The 21,622-nt window shown below is 43.0% G+C and overlaps 1 protein-coding gene across 3 annotated transcripts in view; it reads left to right on the forward strand.

The window, feature by feature from the left end:
- PPP2R5C (protein phosphatase 2 regulatory subunit B'gamma) overlaps positions 1 to 21,622 on the forward strand; it is a 178,263-nt gene that overhangs the window by 21,950 nt on the left and 134,691 nt on the right. For all 3 annotated transcript variants that reach the window (XR_010600755.1, XM_065593603.1, XM_065593604.1), the window contains exon 3: positions 7,485 to 7,644. Coding sequence is in view for 1 of the 3 variants with exons in the window: in XM_065593603.1 (XP_065449675.1) it covers positions 7,485 to 7,644 (160 nt within the window). In the remaining 2 variants the exon portion in view is untranslated. The remainder of the gene's footprint in view (positions 1 to 7,484; positions 7,645 to 21,622) is intronic.

The raw sequence follows: 21,622 nt of genomic DNA on the forward strand, positions 1-21,622 counted from the left end.
CAGAGGAAGGAGAGCAATTTCCCTGTCTGACAGCCAAATCTAACTCCAAAGTCACAGCAACAAGGAGCACAATACGTTTTTCTTGTTGTGTTAACAACAGTATTCTTCCCGTTAACAACACGCTTACTGTTAATAACACAAATCCAAAATATATCTGTTCAAATAACAGATTCTGTTAAAGTTCAGTGTGTGCAGTTCACTGTGGTGTAGAGTTGTTAGGATAAGGAAGCACTCTTTGGGTCAAAGAGGGGTAAAAATATGTCTCCACATATAATTTCAAGATGACCGCTACATATAAAGCCCTAGTTTAAAAAAATCAAACAAAACATTTATTCTAAAATTTAGAAATACATATTGAAAAAATTATATTTTCGATAATGAAACTAAGTAAAACAAATGTCTCGTACTGCCACCATCAACCTCATTTAATCAAATTTTCTTCCTCAGCCACAGAAATATTGAAACTGCTATAATTATTTTTTTAAAGTAAAAATTAATATCTATACATTGTTTGACCAAAGAAACAGTGGCATTTTCCATTAAGTATTGTCTCAGATTTAATGTTTACAATTTTACATAACAAAAATGAAGAATCTGAATAAGTAATTTACTGAGCCAAGCTATCACAATTGCTTGAATAATACCTGGTTTTCATACCAACAAGAACAAATGAACATCAGGGAAAAAAAGTTATGAAATCAAAACTGACCCATGATTTTAAATACCAGTCCATCCTGACTGCACCATCAAATTGTTTGAATGTAGCCTCTCATTAAATTCTCATTTTTCTTATTATGTACAGTGCCCCTCTTCTAAAGGTTTAATCCTCACTAGCTTTCCTGACAGCTAGATTTTTTTTTTCTGTATCTTATAAAGGCAGTATCAGAAATAGCATCTGACAGACTTCTGTCTTTAGATGTACAGAAAGGTTAGTCAGTGGCATATAGGAATCACACTTGTAATTTTTAAGCTATTCTATGACTTTGCTTCTGAAGTTAGTATTGAAAGGGGTTATTTGCCAATAGGTGATAAAAAAAATTGTGTTAGTCCTTCTTAAAATTTTTTAGGAAGTCAGCCCTAGGTCCCTATGTGTAGATATGGGATGGATTTAAAGACTTAGGCTATGTCTATACTTCCACTTATGTCAGTATAACTTATGTTACTTGGGTGTGAATAAGCCACCCCCCTTAGCGACATGAGTTTCACTGCCCTAAGTGCTGGTGTGGATAACACTAAGTTGACGAGAGAGCTTCTCCTGCAGACATAGGTGCCACCACTCGTTGGAGGTGGATTGATTAAGTTGATGGGAGAGCTTTCTCCCGTCAGTGTGGTGTGGCTACACTAGAGAGCTTACAGCGGCGCAGCTGCATCTGTGCTGCTGCGCCGCTGTAAGCTCTCTAATGTAGCCATAGCCTATGTCTACTGTTACGTTATAGCTGTTCTCTTCACAAGGTGGATAAAAATCAATGATATAAAAATGTATCATAAGTATCTTTATCTTCAAAATAAACTTGCTTTACATTTTAAATTTAATGTTATGACAACCTTTGGCAAGGTCTATACTTACTGTAATCTATTAAAATCATTTAAATAAAAAAAGCAACAATTAGTTGTACATATACAAAATGGGAAATGACTGCCTAGGAAGGAGTACTGTGGAAAGGGATCTGGGAGTCATAATGGATCACAGGCTAAATATGAATCAACAGTGTAACGCTGTTGCAAAAAAAGCAAACATCATTCAGGGATGTATTAGCAGGAGTGTTGTAAGCAAGACACGAGAAGTAATTCTTCTGCCCTACTCCGGGCTGATAAGTCCTCAGCTGGAGTATTGTGTCCAGTACTGGGTGCCACATTTCAGGAAAGATGTGGATAAATTGTAGAAAGTCCAGAGAAGAGCAACAAAAATGATTAAAGGTCTAGAAAACATGACCTATGAGGGAAGATTGAAAAAATTGAGTTTGCTTAGTCTGGAAAGACTGAGAGGGCACATAAGTTTTCAAGTACATAAAAGGTTGTTACAAGGAGGAGGGAGAAAAATTATTGTTCTTAACTTCTGAGGATAGGACAAGAAGCAATGGGCTTAAATTGCAGCGAGGGAGGCTTAGGTTAAACATAAGGAAAAACTTCCTAACTCTCTCGAGGTCCCTTCCCGTCATATGATTCTATAATTATACAGTCGTTCGTTGCGCCTGTTTTGACCAAGACATACAATAAAATTGTAGCTTTGCTGAGGGCATATTTCTCGCCTGTGCCATCTGTTTGGAGATTTCAGTTGCATAAATGAAATCAACAAGCTGTTGAGATGGCTGCAAGCTGCGTCACGATGCTGAACAATGTAACTTTGGTAATTTCCTCAATGACGTGCTGCAAGATCGCCTTGTTTGTGGAGTTCAGGATAAAGCGCTTCACGGCCATCTCCTTGCTGAGCTGAATTTGACATTTGTCATTGCTCAGGAATAGGTCCTGGCCACCGAAACACCATCATTGCACACTTAGGAATTTTTTTTTGCGACAAACAACATGAACACTGTCACAATCAGATGATTGTCATTGACAAACTCAGTAGTACCAAAGGAACTCAAGCACAATGTTGTCAGACAAAGATTAATTGTTGGAAGATCTGTTTAGACTGCAGAGGACAGCATAAGTGCTCTGCATGTAGGTTCAAAGATGCGGAGTGCCGATTCTACAAAAAGAAAGGTCACATGGAGTGAGTCTGCCAATCAAGGTCAACAGTGTGAAGCAAAAGGACTGTGATGAGCATTCTCATCCTCCAGTGTCAACCAAACTCAACACTTCCTTCAATGATGTCAAGAAGCTTTACCATATTCTGAACAACAAAGAATCTGGAGGTTCTGAAATGTTTGCAACAGTGTTCATTAATGGTTATGAGTACGAAATGGAAGTCCACTCAGGTTCTGGAGTGTCAGCTGTCAATGAAGATACCTTGTCCCCAGAGCAGGGGGACTCCACACAGGGCTGACAGCCAACAGGTGATGTAAGTAATGCAATGTCAACACAGACTCTGCACCACCCTAACTACAGTGACCTAAGCACTTCTCCTCTCGCAGAGTTAAAGTTATTAGGTCAGTGTAGTGGACAACCTGCATCGGCGGGAGCAATGTTGTAGTGTATGTACTTACATATTTAAGTCAATGTAAGCTGCCTTACGTCAACCTAACTCTGTAGTGTAGACCAAGTCTCATTTACAATTATTTCTAGGTCAGCATCGATACCTGGCCACCAGACATAACTTCTGGCTAATGCTTTCATGTGCACAATTCCTTGATGTGCTGCATGTAAGATATCTAAGGTGACTCAGCGACCTCTTTCTGGAATAAAAACACGTCCCCGTAAGAGCCAACCTTTATGGGCATAAAGCCCATGTTGACAGTTTAAAAATGGTTTGAACTCTATGGGCAGTTTCCCAGCTGGCCGCCTAACCTCTCTACTCCCAATTGAGTCAGCCATAAGGAGTGGGTCAGGGAGGGATTCCAAAACTTCAGCTAGGGTGGAATGGCACAATCCAGAATCTGTAGCAGCATTCGTCTCAGTACGTGAGTGTTAGTGATTGACTTTTCTGGCTTGTAGACAAGCATGTAGTCGGAAGCACTTAATACAACCCTCCACCGTTGCTTTCACAATGACATGACTGGAGGTGTTGACTTGTTATTGGAGACAATTCCTAGAAGTGGCTTGTGTTCAGTACGACTCTCAACCGCACAACTATAGATGTAATTGTGGAATTCCTTGACTGCAGCAATGATAGCAAGCACTTCTTGACAAGTTTGTGCATATTTTCTCTTGGCGGACCAGAAGGTTCTGAAATAGTAGGCGATAAGTGCCTCAGTTCCATCTGGCAAGGGATGGCCAATAACAGCTCCGATGTTATAAGGCGATGCATCACAGATAACAATCAACAGCCTTTGTTAGTAATAGTGGACGAGAACAGAGTCGGACGTCAATAACTTCTTGATGTTCTTAAAGACTTCTGCGTGCGGACAAGTCCATTTCTATGGAACTTCCTTGTCAAGAATGTAATGATGATCAGCAACCGTTGCCTTTTTTGGAAGAAAACTGGTAGAAATTGAGCAACCCCACAAATGCTTGAAGTTCCTTCTGGAATTTGGATTGGGGCATCATGGATTGCCCATACTTTGTTTTCTGTCAAGTGGATACAAGATGCATTGATGGGATAATCCAAGAAGGTGACACTCGTAACTCCAATTTCACATTTTCCCTTCTTGATTCGAATGCCTGATTTCTCGAATTGGCACAAGACTTCTCAAAATTGCTCAGCAAGTTCATCCTCTGTTGATCTCGTAGCAGGACTTCCATATGGTACAGCATCTGGAATTCTGGAAAGCAGAATTTCCTTGAAGTGTTGGAAAATTCTCGGTGCGACAGAAATGCCAAACTGGAGACACTTGGTGCAATGTTACTTGGAGATGAGTGTCTTCTCAGTTGTTGATGTAACGACAGCAAACTTGTCCATTGGCAGTCTGGACTTTATATGAGACGGGACCGGAGGATGATTGTTGAAGGAACCCACCTTGGTCTAGCACCATAACTTCTACTGAATACACTTTCTTGTGGTGTGAAGGAAAGCAGAGTAGATAATCACAAGGAGGAATCCAGAACCTGATCCTGGTGTGTTGCAATTCCTTAGACAGGTTGGGATTATGGTCGAGGCATATTTTAAGACATCATCCCATGAGTAGCTTGGCTAACTCCTGTAATCAGGAATGGGGTGAGATTTGAAGCAATGAGAAACCTTGTAAGACTTGTCAGCTGGTCACCTTTGATGATCTTCGTGATGGCATCTTTGGTTTTCTGCAGCACCCATTTGGCCTGACCATTTGCTTGGTGCAATGGTGACAGCTTTAATGAGATTGCTTTTGGAAAAGTCCTTGACCTCATCAGAGGTAAAAGCATTTTTCTTATTGGACACAATAATATCTGGTAACACAAGTTAGAAATAGTTGACAAAATGCAGTGATCGTTGTACTACACATTTGTGATGAGATTAAGATCACTTTGAGCCATTTCAAGGAAGAGTCAACTATGATCAGAAAGTTCTTTCCCTAAAAAGGACCCCGCAAAGTCAATATGGATTCTTGACCATGGTTTCTTGGTCACTTTCCAGGAAAAAAGTGAGGCTTTTGGTGGGTTATTTCGAGTAGGTTGGTATGTGCTACACTCAGGCCTTGTTACACTACAAAATAAGTTGACTTAAGTTAGGTGGACATGCAGCCACCGCAGTAATTACCACAGTGGTTCATGTCCAAAGAACGCCCTTTCTATCCATGGTTTGCGTCCTCCTCAGAAATGCTTCCACCAACTTAACTCTGTGGGGCATTCTGCAGCAAACAGCTGGAGCCCTGCTTCACCCTGGGGTTGTAGCAAACATTTACTTTACAGCTTCCGATGAGGTTAACTTTTTGTCCATTGTAGTCTCCAAAGCTGCACGACAGACTTGCTAACGTGGGATTGCGAGAGGGGAAAAACATTGCTCCAGAGGAGTCTTCGGATGTGCCTCCTCTAGAGCCAACTATCAATTATCTCCTTATTGGTATCGTCTCCAGTTCGACACTCCAAGCGTGTCGAAGTTGCTACTTGAAGGGGACAGTGCTCCTGTCTTGCTGGGGGTTCCCATTGGATCACAATCATGAAAGACACCTGCTCTGCAGAGTGTCATAGAGAGATTGCAGTGCAGATGAGAGCACCACGATGGTTGGATGATCATGTTGCCAAAGAGGAGAGACGTGTGATGTATGCATGGGGGTGCTGTAGTTTTATGTAGGGGAAAGCATTGTTATTACCCCTGAGTTGTTGCCCAGAGAGGAAGGGATTCACTCGGGGTTCAGTTCAGCTTTCTCATTGCTGCTGACTGTGAATGATTACATGACTTGCTCACCACACACCTAAAACACTAAAGTAACGAATTGATGGGCAGGCTATGCTTTGTAGAGTGTGAAGAGGTGAACAAAAAGTAGCTTAAAATTTAGGACAACTGTATTCCAGTGAAAATGCAACTGAATCTGGTTTCTTGCATCTGTAACTTCATGCTGAGATGAAACCATACTTTGCTGGCTACCATATGTACCTCATTTTAACTCCTGTTGTAATCCGTATTAGTCTATTTGTCAAAGTCAGGAATCAGTGTTTTTTCAGCAATTTTGCCCTTGACAGTACAAGAAATAGCAAAAGGGCATGTCAATTGTATTTGCAGACATGTATACTTCAGTGTAAATTTTTTTTCCTGTACAGATAATTCAAAAAGCATTGAAAAGTTTGCAGTAATGTCTCTAGCTAGATCAATTCTTGTTATACTCATAAAATTACCTTACTCTTAGAGAAATTATATCCTTATTAAGGGTTCTCTTCTGGTATCATATTATGATGATCAGTGTAGATGGCACTACCTGTTGGTGGAGGTGCTGTCTATCTTTATCTTAATGCTAAACTGTCTTGTTTTATGTTGGCTTGGTTGGGCGGTGGGAAGATGGAGAGAGAAAGTGGGAAACTGGGAGGAAGGTAAGTCCTGCCTGTGCATGCTGAGGGGTACTTGCAGTGTTCAAATAAATCCTTTGATTTCTGTATACAGGTAGTGCAACTGGTGGCAGTGGCTTCAAGATGGCAAAAGCACTGACTCGGGCTGCAGGGCTAAAAATAGCAATGTTGACATTCAGGCTCTGGCTGGACTCTGAGACCCACCCCCCTGCAATTTTATAGCCCTGCAGCCTGAGGCCCGGGAGCGCAAATCAACTGACCCAGGCTAGCCATGGCAGTACTGCAGGTCTTTCATTGCAGTGTAGACATACCCTAAAAAGACAAGACAGGCAAAGGTGGGGGGGAAAAGCAATGTGACAGACATACACTATGGAAATGTCTGTAAGGCCTTGGCTACACTTACCCGCTAGTTCGACGGCTGGAAATCGAACTTCTGGGTTCGACTTATCGCGTCTAGTCTGGACGCGATAAGTCGAACCCGGAAGTGCTTGCCGTCGACTGCGGTACTCCAGCTCGGCGAGAGGAGTACCGCGGAGTCGACGGGGGAGCCTGCCTGCCGAGTGTGGACCAAGGTAAGTTCGAACTAATTCGAACTAAGGTACTTCGAACTTCAGCTACGTTATTCACGTAGCTGAAGTTGCGTACCTTAGTTCGAATTAGGGGGGTAGTGTAGACCAAGCCTTAATGGGGTGTGGGGAGGGGAGTAGACAGTTCCAAATAGGTTAGGTAACACAAGTGACAGAATGATATTCCACATCTGTGGAGTATTGTGACGAAGTCAAGACTGACTGACTGGAAAGAACGAGCAGGGAAGTAAGTGGCTATGCAGTCAGAGGTAAGATAGAATAAGTTGATTAGAATTTTGTTCTGTTTTTAGCAAAATCAAACTTGTCTGTAACCTAACTCTGTTTTTAGAATGTTCTGTTTAACAAGCTCAACTACATTTAAATGTGTTTTTTTTTAAACAGGTGTCAAACAAAAAAACAAACAGCGCTCCTCCCCCAGCACAATTATCTAAAATCAAAGTACCTGCTCCACAGACTGTACTGAAGAAGGAAAAACGGCAGAGTTCTTCAAGGTTTAATGTTAGCAATAACCGAGAACTCCAAAAACTGCCAGCTTTAAAAGGTATCTGTTTTTTTCCTTCTATGATCTTTGTTAAAGTTTTGGAGTTCTTAGGGGTAACTTAGTAATAGACACACACTTTAATTTCCAAAAGTTGGCTTTTTTTAATATAAATATATGTTGTCTTCTATCACAACTGAAATGAAGATTTCCTAATGTGCCCCCCTCCCCCTGCCCAAAAAAATCAAGGTTGGTATATGTGTAATTGTCACTTGAGTACAGCTTGACCAGATGCTACGTTAGGGTGAAATTCACTTCTTTCCATATAAAACCATTGTAATTGGGTTTTGTGTGGAAGACTAAGCAGTGTTGAGAGGCTTAGATTTCACACACCAAAACCCACAGGTAGGCCATGCAGCTGCCCTTCCTCCATCAACCCCACTCCTCCTTTTACAGCAGCTTTTGGGCCACAGAATTCTCAGATTCAGCAGCCCTCCTCATCCTAAATACACTCAACCCCCTCCACACAACCCTATTCAGGACCAGCGCTAAACTAACCTCTGGAATTTAGTGGATGTGGAGCTCCTTTTATGTGTCTAATCTGCCTGAATCCTTCTGGAGGGCTAAAGTGGTATAGAGGGCCTTGTGTTAGCCCTCTGAGTGTAAGTGAATTTCTCCCTTTTTGTTTAGAGTGAAGTCTTAAGTTTTGTGACGTTTTGAAACCACACTGACCAGCTTTGTTGAAGGGAGAAAATTTCTAACTTTTCTTTGATATCTTACTACTACTTGTTTCTGCTAGTAGTCCATTTTGTGCAAACTTGTATTATAGCACAAAACATAAACAGCGACATCAGCAATCTTAAGGCAGAACAACTTCCGAACGTGTGGCATATATGATGTAAGGTGAGCTGATCTGTTGATATAAAAGTGACCGAGGTTGCTGTAACATTTTGTGCTAGAGTGCAAGTTTAGAGGCAGAGTATATATTACTTTTTGGTATCTGTTAAAGATGGAAGTGAAAGCCTTAGAGTGGTGTGTTTTAACAACAGTGTTGTAGGCAGTGTGAAAGTGGCTGAGAGAGACTTTTTCCTAAATTCTTAATTTCCCCGCTTAAATTTTATTAGTGTTCTTTGAAAATGAGGAAATTCTGTTCATTTTTAAGTCAGTGTTAACTTTTTTGCTTGTTATGTGACACTTCTTGCAAGAATAGGGAGGGTTAGGCTCTACTGTCCTGATTCCAAGCAGATGAAATTAGTGATAAACAAAGGAAGAAAAATATTTTGCAGCAACTCATGTGCGCTGCGTTAGCGGAACAGTCTTCAAATAGAACATTTCTTTGTTTCTTTCAAGGGGTGCTAACTGCTTCTTTAATAGATGCTTTCCATTTATTTTATAAAACCTGTAAATAAAAAATGCTTTAGTGCCACAGACTATAAATAACATTAACATTCACATCTCTGTGCATGTTCGGCTATCCTGACCATTCCACCATAGTTACACGATGACAACTTATTTTTTGCATTACTTTCCATTCTTTGTGAGGTGGTGAATTTAGTACTTGCGTTCACAGCCCTGGAGACCAACAACCTTTCTGTATCCAAAGAAGGGCAGTGTTAGTGCAGGCTTCTCCATACAGCCCTGCTAGTGTAATGAATCCTGTTCTGGCATGACCACTTCTATGGACAAGAATTATTTGTGTATTGTGATAGTATCCCATTGTGAAAGGCACTGTACAAACACATAAAAAGATGTTACCTGCTCAAACATCTTACAATCAAAGAATTAGACGAGAGAACACATAGGGAGTACAAGGTAGTCAACTGAGTACAAGTGTCCATGCCCATTCAGACTTTGGCTTCAGTGCTTAAACTGTAAACCGGACTGTCAATGTTGATGTGAGAAACAGTCCATTAAAAACTGGAAATGATGTTTTGACCTTGGTAAGTGTCATGGAGGTGGAAAATTCTATCCTATTACCAGTCCCTCAAACAAATTCTTGGATTAACCATTGATGTGCGTTGTTGAAAACCAGAGTGGATTATTCTGTAAGGATTATATGAAGTCTCGAACACACTCTTGATCTGTTGAGAAATAAGAGTCAATCGCAGAATGGTCCGTTAATAATGTTATGACTTCTGGAAAAGTTTTCTATTATGAAACACAGAATATGCAGAATTTTTTTTTTACTAATGAAATCCAGTCTTGATTTTCCAGTATAAGTATTCAAACAGAAGGAATACTTTTTACTGTGGTAATGTCAGCATGGTAAATGTTATATTTTTAAAAATATATACCTGATCCTTTTGATTTTGACAATCTAGCCATTTAAACTCATTAGGTGAATTAAATATATATAGCAATAAGTTTGCTATTAGAAGAAAACACTGAACCTCTTGGATGATGATTAAATATAAAATGCGTCTGACGAAGTGGGCATTCACCCACGAAAACTTATGCTCCAATACATCTGTTAGTCTTTAAGGTGCCACAGGACTCTTAGTCTGGATCTGTAAAAAGCAACAAACACGACTACCCCTCTGATATAAAATACTGTTTCAGCACTGAAGTTCACTCAGTTCTGTGCATTTTTGTTTGAAAGTGTATTCAGTCTTATTTTTATAAAAACATAACTTCAGTAAGATGTTATAACTTTAAAAAAAAACAAAAAAACCCTCTTCCCTTAACATTTTCACAGTATCTTTCATCCCACTGCACTTGACGATTTGTGTGATATATGTAATATACACGTAGAATCGTAGGCGTGGAAGGGACCTTGAGAGGTCATCTAGTCCAGTTCCCTGCACTCATGGCAGGACAAAGTATTATCTAGACCAAGGTTTCTCAAACTTGCTTGCACCATGACCCCCCTTTTGACAACAAATATAGACTCATAGACTCATAGACTTTAAGGTCAGAAGGGACCATTATGATCATCTGGTCTGACCTCCCGCATGATGCAGGCCACAAAGCCGTCCCTACCCTTTCCCTTGACTCTGCTGTTGAAGTCCCCAAATCCTGTGGTTTAGAGACTTCAATTAGCAGAGAATCCTTCAGCTAGCGATCCCTGCCCCATGCTGCGGAGGAAGGCGAAAAACCTCCAGGGCCTCTGCCAATCTACCCTGGAGGAAAATTCCTTCCCGACCCCAAATATGGCGATCAGTAAAACACCGAGCACGTAGGCAAGATTCTCCAGCCTGACCCTCATTAGCCATTATACTATTTACCTGCCATGGCACGCTGTTCCTTTGACTAAAATCACGTTATCCCATTAAACCATTCCCTCCATAAACTTATCTAGCTTAATCTTAAAACCAGACAGGTCCTTCGCCCCCACCGTTTCCCTCGGAAGGCTGTTCCAATATTTCACCCCTCTCACGGTCAGAAACCTTCGTCTAATTTCAAGCCTAAACTTCCCCACGGCCAGTTTATATCCATTCGTTCTCGTGTCCACATTAGTACTGAGCTGGAATAATTCCTCTCCCTCCCTGGTATTTATCCCTCTGATATATTTAAAGAAAGCAATCATATCCCCCCTCAGCCTTCGTTTGGTCAGGCTAAACAACCTGAGCTCCTTGAGTCTCCTTTCGTACGACAGGTTTTCCATTCCTCTGATCATCCTAGTGGCCCTTCTCTGTACCCGTTCCAGTTTGAGTTCATCTTTTTTAAACATAGGAGACCAGAACTGCACACAGTACTCCAAATAAGGTCTCACCAGTGCCTTGTACAATGGAAGCAGCACCTCCTTATCCCTACTAGATATACCTCGCCTAATGCATCCCAAGACCGCATTGGCTTTTTTCACCGCCACGTCACATTGTCGACTCATAGTCATCCTGCTGTCTACAAGGACCCTGAGGTCTTTCTCCTCCTCCGTTACTTCTAACCGATGCGTCCCCAGCTTGTAACTAAAATTGTTGTTAGTCATCCCGAAATGCATCACCTTACACTTTTCACTATTAAATTTCATCCTATTTCTGATACTCCAATTCACAAGGTCATTCAAGTCTCCCTGCAGAATATCCCGATCCTCCTCCGAATTGGCAATACCTCCCAGCTTTGTGTCATCCGCAAACTTTATCAGCCCACTCCTACAATTGGTTCCGAAGTCAGTAATAAATAGATTAAATAAAATGGGTCCCAAAACTGAACCTTGAGGAACTCCACTGGTGACCTCCCTCCAACCTGACAGTTCACCCTTCAATATGACCCGCTGCAGTCTCCCCATTAACCAGTTCCTTATCCACCTCTGGATTTTCATATCGATCCCCATCTTTTCCAGTTTAACCAATAATTCCTCGTGCGGTACAGTATCAAACGCTTTACTGAAATCAAGGTATATGAGGTCCACCGCATTTCCCTTATCTAATAAGTCCGTTACTTTCTCAAAGAAGGAGATCAGATTGGTTTGGTACGATCTGCCTTTGGTAAAACCATGTTGTAATTTGTCGCAATTGCCATTGACCTCAAGGTCCTCAACTACTTTCTCCTTCAGAATTTTCTCCAGGACCTTGAACACTACAGATGTTAAACTGACAGGCCTGTAGTTACCTGGGTCACTTTTTTTCCCTCTCTTGAAAATAGGAACCACATTAGCTATTCTCCAGTCTAACGGAACAACCCCTGAGTTTACAGATTCATTAAAAATTATCGCTAAGGGGCCTGCTATTTCTCGCGCCAATTCCTTCAATATTCTCGGATGAAGATCATCCGGTCCGCCCGGCTTAGTCCCATTAAGGTGTTCAAGTTTGGTTTCTACCTCGGATATGGTAATCCCCCCTCCTGTATCCCCCTCTGTCACGCTGCTAATATTCCTAATCCCTTCATTGGCCTCATTGAACACCGATGCAAAATATTCGTTTAGATATTGTGCCATGCCTAGATTATCCTTAATCTCCTCTCCAGCTATAATCTTCAGCGGTCCCACTTCTTCTTTCTTTGCTTTCTTCCTATTTATATGGCTGTAAAACCTCTTACTATTGCTTTTAATTCCCCTCGCAAGGTCCAACTCTACACGGCTTTTGGCCTTTCTCACTCTATCTCTACATGCTCTGACCTCACTAAGGTAAGTTTCCTTACTGATCCCTCCCCTCTTCCACTCTTTGTACGCTTTCTGTTTTTTTCCTAATCGCCCCTTTGAGACGGTCACTCATCCAGCTCGGTCTAAATCTCTTGCTTACTAACCTTTTTCCTTTTTTCCCTCCGACAGCTCATGCAGCTTTAACTTAAAATAATCCCAGACTTCTTCTGCCTTTAGATCCATTAATATGTTTGCCCAATCCACTTCCCTTACCAGTCCTCTTAATTTGTTAAAATTAGCCTTTTTAAAATTATAAACCCTAGTCTTTGATTTAATTATGTTACTCCGTCCATTTAGTTTAAACCGAATTAGCTCATGATCACTGGAGCCCAAGTTGTCCCCTACAACCACTTCCTCAACGAGGTCCTCACTACTCACCAAAACCAAATCCAAAATGGCCTCCCCCCTCGTTGGTTCAGCTACCACTTGATGAAGGAATTGATCAGCAAGCACATCTAGGAACATCTGAGCCCTATTATTACTACTAGCGTTTGTTCCCCAGTCTATATCTGGGAAGTTAAAGTCCCCCATAATTACACAGTGCCTATTAGTATTTACTTCCCTAAACACATTAAATAGTTCTTTATCCATATCCTACATGACCCCGGGAAGAGAGACTGAAGCCTGAGCCCCATCGCCTAGGGCAAGGGGGGACAAAGCCCAATCTCTGCCTCCATAGGGAGTGGAAAAGCTTGAGGGTTTCAGCCCTGGGCGACAGGGCTCGGATTTTGGCTTCAGCCCCGAGCCCCAGCAAGTCCTAATACCAGCCCTGATGATCCCATTAAAATGAGGTCCTGACCCACAGTTTGAGAACCGCTGATCTAGACTACCCTGATCAAGAAGGCCCTGAGCTGTTTGAAAACCAGGCTGTTTATCCAAAAGCCCTTTCCTTGTCTGTTGGTCCCTGGAGAATCCAGTTTGAACTAGTATATGCATATCTTACTCCTGGGGGAATTCTTTGCCAAAAAAATTAAAATTCTGCACCAAAATATTAAAAATTTTGCACTCAATATTTTAAAATTCCGCAATTTTTTTTCTCAATAATGAGATATAATCCAGCTAGTTTCAATTATTTTGGTAATGTATTTAAACTACAATACAATGGATGGAGAATGGGAGTGAGGAGCTTTGGAAGAAATCACCAAACCTCTTCAGTCTAATAATAATGTAGCTAGTATCGACCCTTTACTTCTAATTATTAGTCAACAAATATGTGCAGCCATATGCTAAGTGTTTCATCATAGGCAACTGAAGAACAATTGAGGGCTGGGGACTCAAACTCACAGTTTATACTGGCTACTGACCATCTCCAAAAAGGTCAATAGAAAACACTTCATGGAGTACATTTTGATAGGACATTTTTTCAGTCCAAAAATTTAGACCAATTCTAATCACTAAAGCACCATAAGCATATATAAGGCCATACTGTCCTTTTTAATAAGGCTCCTTTATACCACTCTGGCAATGTAAAGAAGCCTTAAAATTTTACACCTGTTTTATACTCCTGGGGGAATTCACTAAGAACAATGGGAACAATTCACTAAGCAGGTAGGCCGCTACATTCTCCTCTGCCTAAGGAAGCCGAGCCTGCCCCATGCCTACCTCTTCAGAAATACCCCAAACCTCTGCCCCTCCACGCCGAGCATGCTGCAATAGTGAGCGAGAGGGACAGAGTGTCTCTGTCTCTCTCTCTCTCTTTCTCCCCCCCCCCCCACATGACTTCCCAGCCCTTCCCTCCTCCCCAAAGTGGTGATTTACATCTTTACCAGATGCTCTGGGTGCCCACACTGACCTGTCTGCACTGCCAGAGTGGGCGCATGACTACTCTTGCGGCTTCCCTTTGCTTCCCTTTCATTTTTCTGCAGGTAAGCAAATAAATCTGCGGGGGCCATGAATTCTGTGCACATGTAATGATGCACAATTCCCCCAGGACTAATAGCTCTTCAGTGGGATGGCTTCAAAGGAAGTATATTAGCATCCTCCCTCCCTATTAGAGAAGATACATACAATGCCACAATAACACATACACAATTGCATTTTTAATGCAATGTACCCTAAAGGTGTTAACCTCTGTTTATGCATTATAAATGTGATCAGGTTGTGGTCACCTGTACTTAAGTTACCATTAATTTCTAGTTGTGTGATCAGTTTCTCTTTATCTGTTAAGATGGGGTCTAACATGTAATCCCCCATGTTGGATTCAACACTTTTTGAGTTAGGAAATTGTCATCTATGATATCTAGAAATTCCAAAGATGTTTTAGTACTGGCAGTATGAGACCTCCAGCATATGTCACTCAAAGTGAAGTCCCCCATGATCAGAGCTTTTTTTCAGACATATTACAGATGGGTGCATAAGGAACCAGTCATCCTATTCTCTAGTGTGATTTGTTTGTCTGTAGCAGATACCAACTAATATCCCATCTTGTGCTTTATCTGTTAGAACATTGATCCGTTAGCATTCAAGATCATTTTCTTCTGAGTTTCAGTGACTCAGGAACAGTTTATGCCATTTTTGACATGAAGTGCCAGTCACCCTCCCTTTTTGCCCACTCGATCCTTCCTAAATATATTATAACCATGGATTTTAACATTCCAGTTGTGTGAATCATCCCACCAGGTTTCAGTAATACTGATTAGATTGAATTTATGCCTATAGATGAGCAATTTCAGTTCCTCTTGTTTGCTATCAAGTTCTTAGCATTGGTGTATAGGCAACTCAAGAATTTGTACTCTGCCCTTTGGTTGCTTGATTAATTTTCTTCTCAACATCTTGATTCTGTGCTAAATGAGTAGTCATATCCTCCCTCTTTTTACCCTTCCTTTTTGTTATTAATTTAACATCTTTCTGACTACTCTAGCCGGTCTGGGACAGGGCAGAAAGGGTCAAGCTGTGGGAGAAAATGGGCAAAAGAGTCTGTGCCCACTGGAACACATTCCCTTCCAAAGCCTGGAATCGAACCCAAGGTTCCTCAGTCTCACCATTTCCCTGCTGTCAGCAGATACCTATGAAACCCACTGGCAAAGTCTCATCCCTCTCTTATGCAGATTTTCAGGGCTCTACCTCTCAGTACTGAGGCTGTCTGGATCACTGATTGCTCATGTTTTTGGGAGGCCTACTTCTTCTCCATCTTCAACTATCCAGGAGGAGGGGTTGTCACCTCCAGTACAATATGTGGAGGATCATTCTGACTCAGACTCTGAACTTTTGTTCAAGAATCTCCAATTTATTCCAGGAGATGATGATGTTCCCCACTGCAGATGTAACAGAGACAGGACACCAGATCCCTGCCTTCCAACACTTGGGGTGACCAGCATTGGATTCCTCCTGCCATGCCTTATGATCTCCCTCATTGGCCTTACTGGGATCCTTGGACAAAGTACCACCAGCAATTTTGAGGGACCTCAACTCAGTCCAACAGAGAACATAGATCTAATTCCCCAGTATTGTCCATCTCTTTTCCCTATTTTGAGTTGGAGGAGACCTCTGAGAAACAAGAGGCAAGGGAGACAAGGAGGTTACCCCCTCACAAACATCTTGTCATCACCAACTGAGGCAATCATGCAACTGCTGCCATTGTTCGCTGACAGCTTTAGGTAGTTCCAGGTGCTGAGGAGCCAGGTTGCTGACACCTTGCAAATTTCCCTGAAAGAAGTCCAGGATCCCCATGACAAGCTCTTGAACATATTGCACACCTCAACCTTAACATGCATGTTCCTGCCAATTAATGATGCCTTCCTGAAGTCAGCCAAGTCCATCTGGCAAACTCCAGCAATGGCCTCGCACACATGCAAGAAGGTGGATTTACAAACAAACATAACAACAAAAAAGCTATGTCCTGGCTAGGGATTCTGAGTCTTTATTTTCTCATCCAGCACCAAATCTCTGGTTGTGGACACAGTCAATGAGAGGGGCAGGCAGCATACTCAAGAAGCCATTCCTTATTATAAGGACCAGAAACTTGCTCAATTTGGACAATGTCTCACTCTTTCATCAAGTATGGGAGGCTATAACATCAGACAAATGGCTACTGGGGGCTGTTACTTTGAATTATACTCTTCAATTTGCTTTCTTCCTGTCCTTTCAATCCCTTTCCTTTCCCTCTTCAGGGACTCCTCTCACGAGCAATTGCTGAAATGGGATCTCATCACTCCTAGGTCTCAGGGCCATAGAGCCAGTCCCACTTCAGCATAGTGGAAAAGCATTCTAGTTAAATATTTGCTGATTATCCCTCATCAAAAATGGGGTTGAAGCCTGGTACTAGATCTCAGAAAATTGAACAAGCATTTCAGACATCTCACATTCAGAATAATGCCCTTTGCAGCTGTAATTCCTTCCCTGGTATTAGGGGACTTGTTTGCGACCCTGAAAGATGCCTATTTCCACACAGTGATTAATTCTTCTCACAGAAGATTTCTTCGTTTCACTTTCAATCACAATCATTACCAGTACCGAGTCCTACATTTCAACCTGTCATCCGCCCCAAAGGTGTTCTCAGAAATGATGGTGGTCGTAGCTGCCTACTTCCGTTGTCTAGGAGTAACTGCCTTTCCCTACCTTGATGACAGACTACTCAAGAGTCAATCGTAATAGGAGGTATGGTTGGCAGTTCGAACAGCTACTTCACTATTCTGAAGTCTGGGCCTACAGATAAATCTCGAGAAATTGTTTTTGACCCCTATGAAACGAATTGTCTTTATTGGAGCGCTTCTGCATTCTGTAATGGGCAGAGCTTATCTCGCTTTCCACAGTTTCTTCACGCTAAAGAATTCTACACAGAGAGTGCAACTCAGCCTTCAGGTTCCAGCAATGACATATCTGCCACTGCTGGGACACATGGCAGCTTGCATTTTTATCACACAAAAAATAAGGTTGCCTCTTCAGTGTCTCCAGGGGTGGGTCAGGACTGTTTATGTACCCAACAACTAGTGTCAACAAGCAGGTATCTGTATCCAGTCAAATCCGACAGTCACTCACCTGATGGATGCATCCAAAGTTTGTGCAGGAATCCTGTTTTAAACAGTATCCTCTTACAGTCATATTAACACTGGACACTTCTCTTGTGGGGGAGAGCATGTTTGGGTCCTCTCACAGTCTAAGGCAAATGGCCACAGCAGGAACAGCAATTGCATATCTATCTGTTGGAATGAAGGGCAGACGGAAATGCTTGCCCGCACTTTCTTCCCTTACTTAAAAATAAATCCATCACGATCATGACAGACAACATAGCGTGCATGTATTATATCAGTTGTCAGGGCAGAGCGCATTCTGCCTTGCGCCGCACCAAAGTGATTAACGCTTTGTAATTGGTGCATAGTCAATTGGATAGTTGTCTCGGCTTCTAACCTCTCAGGTATACAAAAACACCATAGTAGACAACCTGAGGAGACATTTCTCCATAAATTATGAAGGGACGTTGGACTCTTGTCATCAGCAAATATTTCTAGCTTGGAAATTTCCAGAGGTCAACCTTTTAGCCACATCAGCCAACAGAAAATGCAGGAAATTTTATTCCAGAGGGCTGCATGGTCCTCAATCTCTAGGAGATGCTTTCCTCGTTACATGGACAAAGTCTTTTTTTATGCATATCCTACAAATTCCATTGCTCTTAAAGGTACTTGTCAAGATCAGACAGGACCAAACAGAAGTCATTTTGATTGCACCAACTTGGCCAAGACAGGTTTGATTTCCTTACCTTATCAAACTCCCCTCTTGTCCTCTGCCACTTCTGTGGCAGCTCCTGATCAAACCTTGACGGTTGTCTCTGAATATGTGTCAGACACTTCCCCCTCACCCCCCAACCTGAATATCCTGCAACTACAAGTTTGGTTCCTTAATGGTTCTTAGGTCTAGAGATTGTGTATTCATCAGAAGTACAAAATATACTGTTAAATAGCGGAAAAGAATCTACTAGACATATTTACCTTCAGATATGGAGAGGATATAACCTTTGGTGTAACTGGTGTCATCTTTCTTCTATCCCGTTGTCCCTTTCCTCAATCTTGGATTACCTGTTGGAATTGAAAAATTCAAGCTTTTCTAAGAGTTCCATCAGAGTTCATTTAGCGGCAGTAACAGCTTTCCATGTGCCAGTAAAGGTTTCTCAGTATTTGCTCATTCGACCACAGTGAGATTCCTGAAAGGACTTCTGAATCTTTTCCCGCTAATTTAGAGCCTCTACACTGCTTTGGGATCTCAACCTGGTTCTTAACCATCTTATGAAATGACCCATTGAACCATTAGCTACATGCTTGCTGCTACATCTGTCTATGAAGATGGCCTTCTTGTGGGCTATCACTTCTGCTCAAAGAGTTGAAGAGATAATGGCTCTCCCTTTACTTTGTTTTCCAAGGAGAAGGTATATTTAAGATCTCCTCCAAAATGCTTCCCTAAGGCAGTGGTCCCCAAACTGTGGGGCATGCCCCCTCCGCCCCCGGGGGATGTGGATGAATGTTCAGGGTTGTACACGGTGGAGCCTGGGCAGCCCCCATTGGTGGTGGGGAGGGAGCACCCTGCTCTGGCCCTAGGCTTGCTCCTCCCCCAGCCCCATTCAGCCCCCAGTCCTGCTCTGCCTCCATGCCTGGACCAGCCCCCATGGGGACGGGGAGGGAGTGCCATGATTCCTGCTCTGTTCTGCCCCCAGCCCCGTTCAGACCCCAGGCCCAGCTCTGCCTCTAGCCCTAGCACCCCATCATCCCCAGTTTTGCCCCAGCTTTGCCTTCAGCCCAACTGCACTGCTGAGGAAGCCTTCACTGTTCAGTAAACAGGGGGAGGGGGGAAATGGACAGATTCCGTTAATGGTAAGAGGGGATGTACTTGGAAAAGTTTGCGCACCACTCACCAAAGGGGTCCTCTGAATATCATATCAACCAAGCTATTCACCTTTGTTTTTTTCTCTAAGCTGTATCAGGGTATGTCTACACTGCAGAGTTACAGCACCGGCAGGTTCAGCACCGCTCAGAGAGCGCTGAAGGGAAAACGCTGTTGTGTGTTCACACTGTCAGCTGCCTGCGCAATAGCATGTTCACATTTGCAGCAGTATTCGGAGCAGTGCACTCTGGGCAGCTATCTCACAGAGCATCTCTTCCTCTTCTGCCATTAAGAGTTGTGGGAAGGTGGAGGGGATTGAGGGGGTTTCCTGGGTCCTGTCCCAATGCCCTGTGATGCATTGCTTCGCATCCCAGCAATCCCTGTGCTTCCATCTGCATTTGGCGCCATCTTTCAATGGTTTGTGTACTGCGTGCTCTTTCTCTTTGGTCTGCAGGAATGGATCCACACTGTTGACCAATATGCTGCCTGCTCTCACTAACACCTCACGAGTGGCAGTGGAGTTATTCCTTAAACTACAAAGGCAAGAGGAGTTTGACGTTGATCTCACCATGCATAGTAGCTACGACACAAGATAGCTTGTGGCATTCATGGAGGTGCTGACCACAATGGAATGCCGCTTTTGGGCTCAGGAAACAAGCACTGAGTGGTGGGATCACATCATCATGCATGTCTGGGATGACGAGCAGTGGCTGTAGAACTTTTGGATGAGGAAAGCCACGTTCATGGGCCTGTGAGATGAGCTCGCCCCAGCCCTGCAGCACAAGGACATGAGAATGAGAGCTGACCTGCCGTTGGAGAAGCACGTGGTGATTGCACTGTGGAAGCTGGCTACTCCAGGCTGCTACCGATTGGTCGTTAACCAGTTCAGAGTGGGAAAGTTGACCGTTGGACTCGTCTTGACGGAAGTGTGCAGAGCCATTAATTGCATCCTGCTCTGAAAGACTGTGACTCTGGGCAACATGTGTGACATCGTGGATGGCTTTGCACAAATGGGCTTCCCTAACTGTGGAAGTGCGATAGATGGCAAACATATTCCAATTCTGGCACCAGACCACCTAGCTACCGAGTATATTAATTGGAAAGGGTATTTCTCTATGGTTTTCCAGGTGCTTGTGGATCACCGCGAGCGTTTCATGGACATAAACGCAGGCTGGTCTGGAAAGTTGCCTGATGCACACATCTTTCGGAACACTGGTCTGTTCAGGAAGCTGCAAGCAGGGACTTTCTTCCCAGACCAGAAGATCACTGTAGGGGAAGTTGAAATGCCCATTGTGATCCTGGGAGACCCTGCCTGGGGCACCTTGACAGCAGCAAGGAGTGGTTCAACAACAGGCTGAGCAAGTGCAGAATGACTGTTGAGTGTGCTTTTGGCCGTTTAAAGGCCCGCTGGCACTGCCTATATGGGAGGCTGGACCTGGTTGATGATAATATTCCTATGCTTATAGCCGTGTGCTGTATGCTCCATAATATTTGTGAAGGGAAGGGTGAATGCTTCACTCAGGGCTGGACCGCTGAGGCTCAGTGCCTGGAGGCTGAATTTGAACAGCCAGAGACCAGGGCTATTAGAGGGGCGCAGCGCGGGGCCATAAGGATCAGGGATGCCTTCAGGCAGCAATTTGAAGCTGAAAGCCACTAAGCTTGATAGGTTTATGGAGGGGATGGTATGATGGGATAGCCTAATTTTGGCAATTAATTGATCTTTGACTATTAGCGGTAAATATGCCCAATGGCCTGTGATGGGATGTTAGATGGGGTGGGATCTGAGTTACTACAGAGAATTCTTTCCTGGGTGTCTGGCTGGTGAGTCTTGCCTACATGCTCAGGGTTTAGCTGATAACCATATTTGGGGTCAGAGGAAGGAATTTTCCTCCGGGGCAGATTGGCAGAGGCCCTGGGGTTTTTTTGCCTTCCTTTGCAGAGTGGGGCAGGGGTCACTTGCTGGAGGATTCTCTGCACCTTGAGATCTTTAAACCATGATTTGAGGACTTCAGTAGCTCAGACATAGGTTAGGGGTTTATTACAGGAGTGGGTGGGTGAGATTCTGTGGCCTGTGTTGTGCAGGAGGTCAGACTAGATGATCATAATGGTCTTTTCTGACCTTAAAGTCTATGAGTCTGATTCTAATATTTGTTG

Source organism: Chrysemys picta, chromosome 4, assembly GCF_011386835.1.
Source record: "Chrysemys picta bellii isolate R12L10 chromosome 4, ASM1138683v2, whole genome shotgun sequence".
Taxonomy (NCBI): domain Eukaryota; kingdom Metazoa; phylum Chordata; order Testudines; family Emydidae; genus Chrysemys; species Chrysemys picta.